A 14,545-nucleotide genomic window follows, 5' to 3' on the forward strand; every position below is an offset into this window, starting at 1 on the left:
AAGATCCTTTCCAATCTAAGTTGATTCCATGATTCTATAATATTTTATCAAATTATGTTTGTTGCTGCTCCAGTCTCAAGATGTCCAACATTTATAACAGTTGTTTTCCATTGTAAAAACTGCGGAGTTAAAAGCAAATCAGACAAGCCCTGCTGCTGCATTTCATTATCCTTGGAAAAAAGACTGCAAAGCCTTCTGATTAAAATCCCTTTTTAACTAGTTCTACAGTAAATCTCAATACTCTGCTTCCAGTTACTGCCTTTTCTTCTCATGAGTTCAGTTTGGTTTTTTTAATTCCCTTGGCCAATCAAACAACTCTCTTTTTCCACTCTGAAATCAGCCTCCTACATGTAAATATGATCTGGAAACATGATTAAATGCCAGTGGGGGAAATAAAATGAAAAAAAAAAAAAGAAGGAGAAGAAAAGAAAAATATTTCAGCATTTCCTGGAACTGAACAGAAAAAGAAATCTGCTCAAGACACCTAAACCCTCCAGGGCAGACCAGTTATATTAATTTATTCTGACTTAGTACAGAGGTGATTCTTCAAATCATTTCTCTCAGAGGCCCAGCCATCAAATGAGCAGTGTAACAGTGCAGTAAATGTGGACATCAGCACTCCCTGCGCCTCAGGGCAAACCCAACCCACTGCTGCCACTCTGAACACCAGCACTTCTGAATTAGAATTCTTCCCACTGCTCCCCCAGCATGTGAATTTTTAAGAGTCAATCTTTCTCCTCCCAACTCGAGAATCACCGAAACCATAAAATGAAAATCACAGTGGAGCCTCACAGGGTTCATGTCCCATCTCCCCACAGAGGACTCAGGGAATATCCACAGCACTGCGGAGAGAAGGGAACTCCAAGACAAAAAAATCTTAATTTCTTCTTCTGGCAGCGCCTTGCTGCAGTTCCCCATCACCACACCCAAAAACCTGCACGGTTATGGAGTTATTTGTCCCTTGCCCTTAAGAGATCTGGTTACAGTTTAAGAGACAAAACAATATTCAAAGATCTTCAGTGCTTTAAAGATCTTTAACACTTCAGTTCTTTTCCAAATTCCAAAGAAGAGCTGCAGAATTCAACATAAAACATCTCCCTGACAAACAGAATAATAATTTCTGTCATATCTCTGCCTTTGTATCAGGGGTGCGCGGCTTTATGACCCACTGAAAGTCATGCTTCAGTTTCTTCTGAATCATCGTCTCCACGACCAGTTCACACTGATTCGTTTTTTAAATTGTTTTTTCTTCCTTTGGTGAGTGATTTTTTTTTTGTTGTTTTAATAAATTGTATCTTAACACATAGAAAAAAAAAATCTGAAATATTGTACTTTGGAATTGCATTCTCCCAATATCCAACCCACCGGTGAAAACACCCAACTCCTGCAGCATCCCACAGAACCTCAGCGTTGTTCACATTCACACTGAGCTTTCAAATGTGCTTAAGATGATAAAGCTCCCAAATAATTTCAGTATCAAGAGGATAACTGACTTGGAAATTGAAATATGTCACCTTTGACATCCCTGGGTTCAGCAGTGCTGAGAGGGCTTTGCTGTTTGATTTTATGTGAGGACACATCTGGATCTTCCCATCCATTCTCTCCTGGGTGTCTAAAGACCAAAAAACTCACCAAGTACAGTCACATTTCACATCCTTTCACTGCTCAGTCACTCACTCTCATTTAAATTATTTTCACTTTTTAATTTCTGTTTATTTTGCTTATAATCCTCTCTTGGATTCTCTGTTACCATAATCTGAAAGGAAAAGAGTGCTGATCCAGAGGCCACGATCTGTGAGTTCTTGTGCACTCAAAGTCTTATAAACTTGTCCTGAAAAACGTAATACAGCCAAACACTATTTTAAATTAATGCTTGGGGGTTTTTCATTATACGGAGCATGCAATTAGGAACATTTTAATATGTAACAAAGACACCTTCTGATCACTGAATTCCATTAACAAAGAAAACAAAATATTTCTATTTTCAAGAAACTGACCAATTATCCCTTAATACTGAGCACATCCTAACAAAGCTCATTACAGCAGCACTTCATTTTTGAGGCTGCTCTTATATTTTTACACTGATCTACCCAAGCTTCAAGTATTTAATCGATGACTTCAAATAGTTTTTAAGAACATCAAGCCTCTTCCAAAACCAAGCATCTGAGCTGGAGATGCTTCCTGTGACTCTGGAGAGCACCAGCAGCAGGAGCTGTTAAATTCTACTCAACAGCATCACCATAAAGAGGTGGCCATGAGGAGAAGATGAATAATTTCTGTTCAAACTCCAGAGAGCTTTTAGACAGCAGGAAAACAACTTCCTGGGCTGCTTTTTGCTAAGAAACCAGAGCTCACACCCTGCCAAGTAATAAGGAAACGTACAATTTTTTTGATTATGTGACTTCTTGTTTCACTGGAACAGGATATTGCTCCCCAGGCACCATCACTGCAATGCCACTCAAGAATGAGCACTTTATTCTCAAGTATTATTTTCCTTTTGGCACAAACACAGACGTTTCAGCCTCACATTTCAGCTACTCTGAGTGAAACAAGGAGAGACTCATTTTAAGCTTTCCTCTTTTACGTTCACATTCACTAAGGCATTTTTGCAAGGACTGCTTCATTTATATTAAAAGTAGAGGGCACCATAATTTAACATTACTCTGATACACAACAATTATTATTATATAATCATTATAATTATTATAATTATTGCTCTGGAAAATTAATTTTATTAATGACAGCATTACAATTAATGGAAAGGTTACACTGGAGCATTTGAGTACACAAATTAATTGTGCACCTGCACAAAGTAATTTAGAAAAGGATGTTTTAATATTTTAAAATCTGCTAAATGTTATGATAAGCTTTATAGCACACCACATTTCAGAACAAAGCCTGTAGCAATTGGGACAAGAGTAAGTTGAATTGTAAAAGGGTTGAAATTATAGTCAAACATTTCAGTAAATTAAAGTATAATATTCTGCAATCCTCTTTGTGTAATAGTACCCACTAATGTAGCACAGATTTATTAAAACATATTTATTTTCTGATTGCTTTTAATCTTCAAACTGGTTTTGAGCTACTGCTGCTGTGTCAACATCGAAAGCGATCATTTGGTAACCCAAATCCAGAAACGAGGCATTAGGCTGATTTATTTAATCACCGAGGCCAAAACCCCAAATCACGAAATGCAGTCTGCAATATTGGAGACCATTAACAACCTGGCACAGATTCTGTCACCGTGGAAAGAGTCTCAGTAAAATCAAACGGTTTCACACACAAATGTGTGTTCTCATTTCTGAACTTCAGGTGAACAACCCCAAAGTGCCAACTTATAAAAAAATAAATAATCGAGAACACTTTTAAAAGCCAAACCATTCATCACAGACACAGCAGAGCTGCTTGTGAGTGTCACACCTAAAACTCTCAGTCAAGAATAACTTCCATGGATATCCTACATCACAACTGAGCACAGAGCTAAAACCAGATTTGGGTTATTCTCCTTGTGGTTTTAGGACTGACCAAAGTCAATCAGAAACCATTTTCTGATTAGAAAATGTAAGTATATAGTCCATACCTACAAATCCCTGCTCGTAGCTATGAACTCTATTCAGAGCGTGAGGAATTCAGCAGACGTTCTTCAATTGTTCAGACTTTTGCTGAAACTGTGGCCCCTTTGGGCCCAATGGGGGTTTTGCCATCCACAATTTCCAGACAGATCAGGGATGGGAACATCACCCACGCAGGGCTGACCGGGGCTTCAGCCTCTCTGGAGCTCAAGGCACTTCAACTACACAACTCCCAAACTCCCAAACCTGCTTTAGCTGTTAAATTTTGTGTACAGAGCCAACTGTCCCACTGCAAAGCTTAAAGAAATCAGGAACTTTCAGAAAAACAAAGGTATGAAAAATAATTTTGGTTTCTTGCTCTTGCCTAATGAGTTTTTTATTAGTAAAGTCTGTATCAGCTGAACAAGGGATACTGAACAGGGTAACTACACTCCTAACGTAGGCATTTTTCTTCTGCACCTAAATATAAATTATGTGAAATGTTTAAAAATTGAAGTTTTAAAAATTCTTCTCAGTTCTTCAACATTTCCCTATATTTAAATTTAAAAATGAGAGAACTTTTTAATATCTGAAATTTTCCAAGACCCCTTGTGGCTTCTGCCCATATATTGTTCACTGACCTCCTGGCTGGCATATTGAAACAATTCATGAGAAGCTCATTAAAACCTAGCAGGAAAATTCTTCTGGTGCATTTTATCAGAGGAGATAATAGCCTACAATCTAGAGCATGAATATGTGATAAGAAACAAAACAGAGCCATTCAGACAAAGAACACTTGGAATGCATTGTTCCCATAAGCAGATGTTAAATTACTTCACTGTAAAGTGGGATTTATAAAACCCAAAGAAATGTTATTTTTATGTGAACAAACGAGATCAGTTTATTATTTCAGCAGGGTGACACAAAGATCCTGCACATGTGTCTCACCACTCAGGCAGATGTGCCGAGAGGAAAAACTGGTTGTGGACCAAAAATGCTACAGAAGTACTGACAGAGCAGGATGGAATGGGAGTATCCAGACTGCTAGACTAGCTCAAACATGAGAATAAAATAAAAAACCCAATAAGCCAGCTGGCTCAAGATTAAATTGTTATTTAACTGGAGCTGCAGATCCTTGTGCGCAGTGAGACGAGGACCAGAGGCAACTCGAAAGATACACTTTGAGATAAGATAGATGCAAAGAAAGCTCAGAAAAAGCTTCAGCCTTTCTGGGAATTGTTAACATCAAACACATCCAACATAAAGCAAAGAAAATAAAATGCTGATTCATGGCTGGGTGAACACCTCAGGGTTGTCACGTTTCGAGGATATTGTTCTTGGTCACACACTCAAGCTTACTTTTCTTACCAAAACTAGATTTTTCAGTCCATAAATGTTCACTTCACAAGTGTTAAAACCCACTTGGACTCAATTATGTGTGATGAAGAAGCCATTGATCCTGTTTGTAATCCACTGCCACGTGTGTAACAACACAAACCTGTGCAAAGCAGTGTCTGAAATGTCAATGTACTCACATCAGTGTCGGGTCCCTTGTCAGCCCCAGGACAGGAGAAGGTAACGAACTCATGGCACCTCTTATGAACCACAAAACAGCAAACTGGCGAAAAAAGGGGAAACAGCAGTTAGAATGGTTGGTGGGAGTGTTCCTTTTTTTTACTTTTTACCAGATACAAAATTAAACTTTATTATTTCACCTGTTAGTCAATGAAAGAAAGCAGAGCCCCGTGTGAAATAAAGACACGAGACATCAAGCAAACACTGTGATTATAGAGGAGATAAGCATTCACATTTAAAAACCAAGAGACTCTAAACAATGATGAATCTTTAATGCTGGAGACAGCTCACAGTGTTCAAACGCAGTGTGGGATGAGCAATTTTACAAAGCCACATTTCCTGAATCTAAATCCTTCTCTGTCACAGGAACTGTCAATGTGCGTCCAGGAGGCAGAAGTGAGGAATGTGAAGGGAAGGAAACCCATCCTTGGGTGTGGGATTTGTTCCCCTGCGCGCCTGGGGAAGGTCTCTACGAAAACCCAAAGTCTTCCCCAGTTAATTACTTCTGAGAGGGACCAGAGCACTCTCTGAGTGAGGTTGTTGTAGAGAACAAAGTGTTCTCATAGCACAGAATGGCAGGAGATAATGGGAAAAGAAAATTAGCTCCTGATTGCAATGTGAAGCCCATTTAAAATTTATGAATGACCTCAAAGAACTTTTTCTTTCTGAGATAAAAAGCTCCTGCCGTGGGATTAAGGCCATAGGCTGTCACATAGCATAGGACACACAGGCCCCTCCCAACTGCATCAAAAGAACAATTAACTTGAGGGTGCTTACTTTCGGAGTCAGTATTCCAGTTTTTCACCCCTACCACGGGTTCTTTCATAATATTAAACCTGAGATATTTTGAAATTAGTCCACATTTCAACAGAACAGGCAATCAAGATTCGAGATTGAAAGAATGTTGTAATAAATTCCGTGCCATCAGTGAGTCAGGAGACTACAATGAAATGATTTTAAAGCAATTCGCAGCTTGTTTATAGGTAATGCGTTCTCTGTATACTTGAAATTTTGCATTTCCAACACATAAAACCACGCTATTTCCCAAACCTCAAGAATACAATAGATCTGAATTGCTTAACAACTGCAAACATTGAATTTCCTCAACTTCAGGGGAAAACATATTAAATGATCTAAATTGTTCTAAAGAGCTCGTTGCATGCGGCAACTTTAACACTTCCCTATCCCGTTTAAAACACAAATGAATTTATTTCGTAAATAAACCGTGAAGACCGCAGTGACCAGGTGCACCTGCAGGTCACTGCAGACACAGCCATGACCCCGTTAATGCCAGCCTGGCCTCATTCCCATCCCTAAGGCTGCCTTTAAAGAAGTCTAATCACCCTCCTCTCCCTCCCAGCTATTTTTCATCAGTATCCCATGCAGAAATTGTTTCCAACTGTTCTATTTCCGACGTGGCATATGTTTATTCTTTGGGCAAAGGGAATAAAGTGGGTTTTGCTCCGCTGATTCCAGATTAGCTCTGCCGACTCCACTTGAGCCAGAGCTGTGGCTCAGTGGCTGCTGCCCACTTGGTTGTCTAGTTTGTTAATCAACCTAAATCCCAGTGAATACTGCAATTATCATTTTGATGGTTTGTTTTCTACCGACTGAAAGATCACTAAGTGGCAATTACCATTCATATTACTTGCAGCTGAGTCATATTTTATTTTCAGATTATATTTTTGGTTCCAGATCTTCCAGTCTCAAGGACAATAGACTGATTTGTGTTTGCAGGAATAAACCACATGCAAAAAAAAAAAAATAAATAAAATCTTGGTATATCCTTCAGAAAGTAAAGAAGTTAACTAATTACTTGTGTAAAAGTTGCAAAATATAATGTGATAATCAATGCAAAAGATCTGAGAAATACCATGGGAATATCTGGAAATTTGTAGAATGGAGCTGCTTCACCAATGCCTGCCATTCCAGTTATACCTTGGAGTGGCTGCTCCAACTCTGCCTTTATTCAGCAACATGTGTGAGGAAAACTGCATATCTGGGCATCTATTTTGGGCAGAATTTCTGAACCACCACAGGCACGTCCTATCTCTGAGCTGACAGCCTCTCAGAGCCTGTGAAGGAATTCATCCAACCAGAGACAATGTCAACCTTGTTTTTAATATGATTTAACCATCGAGATAAAGATGTGGGAAGAGGAGTGCCACTGATTGCTCCAGCCTGTGAACTTTAGCTGTGAACTTCCTGGAAATGATGCTCATCACACTGCACTGGAAAGGACAATTCAGCTGCCAGAGTAAGCAAACCACAGAGGATTTGTCCTTTTGGACTTGGGGCTACCCCTCAGAACTGCGTGCTAAAGCTTTGATAATCAGTGTTGGTTACTGAACTCTCAAAACTGAGTTTGTGTCCAGCCTAACAACAGACTGCCTGATGTGGGCAACTCAGCATGGCCAGCCTTGATTCTTTTTCCTTTATCTCCCATTTCTAATGGGTGATTTATCTCCAAAGAGCCCGGTTTCTCAACAGGTGATCCAAAAGCATCAGGCATGTCTCACCTTTGGAGAACACTCCAATGAGAACCAAACAGTTTGATATAGAAATAAACAATGCAACAAGCAGCTCTCATGGAATCATAAGTCCAAAGGGAAAAAGTGTCAACTGAAATCCATCTGACAGCCATCATTTCTGTACATGTAATTTAACATCCAAATTTTCATGCTGAAATCCAGCTATTGGAGTGTATTTTAGCATTTGTTTTTAGTGTTTTCTTTATTTCGCAGAGCAACACAGATCTGGAGAACTCATGTAAAAATTTCCTTAGTTCAGCTAAGTGCAAACAAAGTGTCATCTGCTTAAAATAACGTGTCATTTTTTTTTTTTAGGAATAGAGATGAAAAATAACCTCTCACTTGTTACTTGTTTTGAAAAGATGTTAAGAGCTTCACATCACTTACTGCAGCTGTTAAGAAGTCACATTATGTTCACCACCTTCATGTAATGAAAGTTGTATTACACTGCTTTGCAGAGGCTGCCAGGAAATTTGTTCCTTTCCACTCTACCATGAGCTGAAGTGAGCTGGCACACATTATGCAGAGTAGCTCGAGAGCAAAGTGGCATCTCGAGGCTGACAGCTAAAATTAAAAAGAAAATTATTGAGGTATTTTCATGTTTTGACAGCGTGATTTTGATCTACGGTGTATATATAGAATCTGACTGTGAGCTTCCATCCTCTCCAGCTCTGGACTTGCTGGAGCCAAAGGCTCCCTGCAGCCCAGGGAGGGGAACAGGGAGGCACGAAGAGAACAAAACAGGCCTTGTGCTGCAAAGCCAGACTAGCTCTGCTGGCATGTGGCATCTCCCAGGCTGCTCCCTGCCCTTCCAGAGACCAGAAAATGCCAATTGGGCAGCAGAAAAACAAGGCAGAAGCTGGCAAGGAGCTCCCAGTGCATCCTCAGAGCAAACCATCCGAAGATGCTCGACGTGGCCTGTGGGATTTATGGTACATAACAGAGGGCAACTCATTCTACCCAGCCCTGTTCTGCCCAGGCACAGCACCGAGAAAAACATGTTGTTATCCATAATACACCTATATATATTGTCATCACTTGGAGTTACAAGGCTCCACTGTAAATTTCCAGCTTTATTCCAAATTATGTGGAGTAAAAAGAGTGTCGGGCGAGAGTTCTCTGCTAAAGAATACTGCCACTAATGGTTTCATATATGACACAGACGGATGAGAGCAAAGCGAAGTACTGCCATCATAAATAACAGAAATAGAAGCACTCTCCTCTATTAGATGATCCATAAAGAAGAAAAGCCATTGCTGAGCCCACACATCACTCAGCCATATGTCTGAAGAGCTCCACAACCACAAGCATTCCGAAGAACAAGGGGTAAAAAATATCAAGACAAAAGTCACATGCTTTACAATTGAGAACTATTAGAAAAGGTCAAGAGATTTATTTTTTTTTTTTAAATCACTTGTAAACTCCCACTTGTGGAAGAAAAAGAACAGAGTAGGTGAACCTTTCCATTAGATATAAATAGCTCTACTACACCACTCTATTTATTTATTCAGTACAAGTTAAGCTGCAAACCTCAGGGGTGGAGAGAATATATTTTCCAGAGTCCAACTGAACAGCCAGTTGTCATCTACAGAGAAATCAGTGAGGCTTTTCCAAGTCATCTTCGACTCAGTTTTGTAATCATGCAATTATGAAAGCTGGAAAAGAGCACCAAAACCATCAAGTCTAACCTTGCCCACTGACCAACAGCCAAGACTACTGTCCCAACTCAAATGATGCATGGCTAACATTTTAACCGGTGTAGAAATCACCTGTTTTCCTATCTAAACAAACCCCAAAGCTCTGGCTCCACTGTCATGGCATTATTGGGTGCCCCACAACAACAGGCACACAGTTTGTTTCCAGGTTTCAGACATTGATTCTTCAAAGGAGCAGCACTGGAGGTCTTGTGGGCAGCAAGAGGGAAATAACTCTGTGCACACTCAACATCTGTTGCTGGCTTCCTGCTTTGGGGCTTTTAAATAAGAACTGATCCTGAACAAGGAGTTAGCTGGATAAAGAGTCACCTCATAAGGTTACTCCTGAATGAGGAGTTACCACAGAAGTTCAACAAGAACAAAACCCCTTCTGGGTTACTCTCAGGGGGGTCTAGAGCACTTCAGAGTCTCTGCAGGAGTCTGGAGCAGGGAGTCATTGCTATGGTGCTGTTCCACATGCTTTGCATTCTCACTGAGACCACAGACTTTCCCCCAGGGGCCCATATCAGCGGCTGCCCTGTGTTTTCTGCACGACACCAAGCAATGAATGAATGAATGAATGAGTGAATGTGGCACATGGCACGTGTTAGATCACCCTCAGATTAAATACAGCAATTACAATAAGCAGAAATAGGGCAGTACTTCAAAATAGACAAACCAAATAAATACCAACTACATTTGTTGTTTAAATAGGTACTGTTTAAATAAGTTTACTAGGAATACATAAACAAGAAGAGTAGCAATTAAGATATAGGATGTAGCAATATTTGTCCTTCTCCTCTTCTGAACATATTATAACTTGTAAAAACATAATGAAAATCCCTTTTACATTAAATATAAACAAGGCTGCAGATTATAAAGTGGTCCTACCTTTGACTGCTACCGATGTACTGAACCCACTGAGAATTTTTCAAAACTAAATTACCCTAACTTTCCCAACATATATAATTTATATTACACCAGCTTGCTTTAGTGCCAGTGTTTCACCCCACCTAGAAGGAAGTGCTGTCTCAGGAGTGCAGCCAGGCTAACACAACTGCTTTATGCAATCCTTCCACTTGGCATTTCCCACTCTTTTCTGACTAAACCAGCCCGGAGCCCAGTGTGACACAGTCTGTTCCAAGCTAAGATAGTGAAGAAGAAAAACAACGTCTCTGCCCATCACCTTAACCTGTTCCTAAGCTTCTTAAAGCTCTTCTGTGAGCCCACAAGGTCACACAGCACCCTCACAGCACTAATCTGTGTAGTGCTGCGCATTCCCTGGCTCGTGGGTTACCTTCATTTTCGTTACGGTTTCTGCAAAACTCAAACCACCTTCTCAAAAACCTGCCCTGGGGGCAAGGTACAGAAATAGATGAAATCAATGTTGATAAATTAGCGCTGATTCCTATTTCTAAAGCTCCATGTCTACCTGCTAATAACTGCCCTGCCTAATCTCAAGTTCATACCTCTCACCTCGCCGCAGATTTTCTGCTTGGTCAAGTTCAATTAGACTAAAAAAACTCGGGTGGAGGACAGAAATAAGACTACTGTGAACTCCGCTGTTTAATTTATTCTGTTTTTAATTTGAGAGAAAGCAACGGTTAACTGCAACAATATCTTATTTGTGTGAAAGGATTATACAGATCGTCTGGACAGTCTTAACTACTCAGGTCATTAACTCCTTTACACTAAGTAGAAAACAGATGGATGTCTCTGGTAAGCTGGCTTTGCAAGCTCCACAACAGTGTGCAAATACAGGCTGTGTGCCTGGCAGGGAATGCATATGCATTTACATTTACCCAAACAACTTTGGCAGACCCGGCAGTACCGTGGGATAAAATGATAAATATATACCTGCACATTTTAAATTAGAAACGTATACCTAACACGCTTTTGAAACTGTTTGGATTTAGTAAAGTTCCTCACATAATATATTCAGATCTGTCTGAATACTATTTTCAGATACATACTAGACCAGATTTGTCATTTCTGCCTTCCATTACAGGAAAAAGAAGGTACATGATATAGTTTATTCTACTCAAACAGCAGCACAATATTTGCAAGACTGAGGAAGAGTTTCAAAATATTAGAGGATTTAATGTAATATGAAATATTCAGCACTGTTTCAATCCACTTGGTAATTATATACTTTCTGAGACAGGGAACACTGTTTCTATGTAAAGCCCTTGCTAAAATTTCACAAAACCATTAATCTCCCTCCTTTGAGGTGTCCCATTTTATAAATGAATAATAACCCAGAAACCATCTATCAAACCCGGTGCTGAAATAGCTATTTTGAGAACTCGTACCAACAAAAAAGGTGACCCACAATCAGAGACTTTTTCTATCACTTCTGCAGTTTGAATTCACTTCAGTTGAAGAAGCTGCTGCTGTCAGTGTGCTTTCTGCTGCCACAAAGCCCCTCTGGGTGCTGCTCTCATCTGCTCTGGAGCTGAGCACAGGCACAGCAGTGAGGAACAGCACAGCTCTTCCAATTAAAGAGCTCACACAACAGGAGAGCCCAGAACGGCTTCCTGCGAACACTGAGCAGTACTGCTTCAGATTTCTCAGCTTTTTCAGCAGTGACCCCAATTGCACAAATGGGATGCCTTAAACAGAGCAGCTCCTTCACTTTGAGGCATCACCCAGCACAAAACCCAAGGGCTGGGAGGGGGAGCAGGAGGAAGCAGCACAGGCTGTACTTATTTTAAGGCTGTATAAAATGATGGGATACGAGATGAAACCAACTCTCCAGAATGCAGCTGTTGGGTTGCATTTTGTTCCATAACACAGCTGGAATTCCAGACATGGACAGCAAGCAAAGAGCTTTTGGAAAATCATGGTGGCAGCCTCTGCCACAAGAGAATCTCCCACAATCACATCGTGCAGCATGAAAAAATGAGGCGCTCAGTGAGTAAATCATCTCTAGAACCAAGAGCAAGTGCTCCAAATCACCTCTAGAACCAAGAGCAATGGCTTTGCTCTTACAAGAGCAGCTACTACCCCACAGTGCCTCCTCCCAGTTCTGGGTCCAGCCCCAAGCTCAGGATCAGCTGGGCAGAGCCTGGCCCCAGGAGGTGCCGTGGACAGAGCTGCTCAGAGCTGTCCAGAGCTCTCCAGAGCTCTCCAGAACTGTCCAGGGCTCTCCAGAACTGTCCAGAGCTCTCCAGAGCTCTCCAGAACTGTCCAGAGCTCTCCAGAGCTCTCCAGAGCTGCCCAGAGCTGCCCAGAGCTCCCAGCCCAGCTGAACACAGCACTGTTCACTCAGGGGAATGCACAGAACACAAACTTCTGAAAGGCTGAGATGGCTCCTTCGTCTTCCATCTCACATTAAATCACCCCCACAGAGCCTGTGCCACGCTCCAAGGAATGGCTAACCCCCTCGCCGCTCCAAGCACGGAAAACTGATGGGATAAGGAAAGAACACTGATACAGCTGTGAGGTTTTACCACAAATTCTCAGTAGCAACCTCATAGTTTGTTTTTCCCAGCATCTTACTTCACAATTTAATGGTACCAAGCAAAACAAACCAAATGTTTTGTAAACCAAAACATTTCCTGCGAGGATGATTTGTAAGGACACCAATACAATACAAGTGAAATGCCAGAGCTGAATGCCAAGAGCTGAGCATTAAAGTATTTGGGGATGTTTTGAATTTAGGCTTTCAGTTGTGTTTGAGAAACCCTATAACATGCTGCACAAAATTACTGAACCTCCCTTGCCAGCAAACACAAGTCACACACTAATCCCATTATTGCCAAATAATGTTTATTTTTCTTCAGGAGGGCAAGAAGTGAGGCCAGGATGACACTGAACAAGCTGTTCAAAATATGAACAGAGCCATACCCTAAGCACTGAACCACAAGAAATAAACTTCCTGCAATACCTGTTAGGACACAATCCCGACCGGAGCTTTGTGCGAGGAGAGCTGAGAGGCTTCAAGGTGACAGATTAATCACCAGATTACTTCAGATGTGACCTGATCCACTGGAAGGTGCAAAGGAGGGGGTGGGACGATGTCAGAAGATGTCACACAGCAGCAACCCGTGTTGCTCTATGGAAATGAGCCTCTCACCCCCTCTCCTCTCCAGGTTTTTGGATGCCTACAACCTCACAAAGAGCCAGCAGCCTCCTGCCATCCTGCCCTGAGGCCTCCACATGTTCCATTCCAAGAAAACACACACTATTTGGGTTTGTTTTGCCAGCAATTACCCTCTGCCTGTCTAAACCTACCAAAAGTGTGTCTTGAATAGAGGAAAGCACTTTAAACCAGAAAGGTTTGAAAGACGTGGCTGAATTTTTCAAAGGATATGGAGGAAAAAGATCAGGTTCAGCTCCTTTTGCACTCAAGGGTTACTAGTAAAACCAACTGATAATTCCTGGTTACGAATAAAACCAGCTAATAATTCCTTTAGACACCTTCCTCAAAGAATTCAGGCCGGTTTTTAATCCTACCCACCCATTCTCTTTCTGCAGTAGTATTATATGAAGAAATTGAAGAGGTTTTGTTAATTAAAATTTTTTCCAGTTCCTGTTTCTCTTCATTATTTCCATGTTACCCAACAGATGCCCAATATTTGTTGCAAGTCTTATCCAATTACATACATCTTATTAAAGGGTCATCTGCTAGAAACTTCAATATCACTTTCCTGCTCTCATCAGTCACTGCAAACATTTCATCTCCAAGAAACTGCAACTCCTCAGGAAGAAAAACAACATATACAAAAAGCGTAAACTCCACATTAGACTAATTACAGTTAGAAATTTGTTGCCAATGTAATGTAAGAGAACACACACATTGGGAAATCAATTAAGGAATTAATAATATTCACCCTCAGATTTCTTTTCCACAGTATGTTTGGTGGGTATATTATTTACTCATAACAAGCAGATGAATTTTGTAAGTTTGGTAGTTATCAAAATTACATGGTTGATTCAAAGACATAAGCTACAGTAATTCATTCCAATAGCAAAAGTGATATTTATAAGAAGTACCTGTAGGCTCAGAGGTTGGCACTACATAAATAACAAAATATGAAACCATGGAAACATGTCATTTAATTAGGAACAAGTTATTTATATTTGCCGTAAATCATTTAATGAAAAAAGAAAATTCAAAACAAAGAAGGAGCTGAGATGGGAGGTTTCCAGCAAGAAAACCCTATGGCAACAGTCAGTGCAATATTTCATC

The 14,545-nt window shown here is 40.6% G+C and overlaps 1 protein-coding gene across 2 annotated transcripts in view; it reads right to left on the minus strand.

Annotated features, from left to right (window-relative positions):
* Positions 1-14,545, minus strand: part of PRKCA (protein kinase C alpha) — a 144,915-nt gene that overhangs the window by 82,280 nt on the left and 48,090 nt on the right. For both annotated transcript variants that reach the window (XM_066200338.1, XM_066200339.1), the window contains exon 3: positions 5,087-5,169. In XM_066200338.1, coding sequence (XP_066056435.1) covers positions 5,087-5,169 — 83 coding nt within the window. The remainder of the gene's footprint in view (positions 1-5,086; positions 5,170-14,545) is intronic.

Source organism: Chamaea fasciata, unplaced genomic scaffold, assembly GCF_029207755.1.
Source record: "Chamaea fasciata isolate MVZ Bird 193981 ecotype frontalis unplaced genomic scaffold, bChaFas1.0.hap1 SCAF_19, whole genome shotgun sequence".
In the NCBI taxonomy this organism is placed as follows: Eukaryota; Metazoa; Chordata; class Aves; order Passeriformes; family Sylviidae; genus Chamaea; species Chamaea fasciata.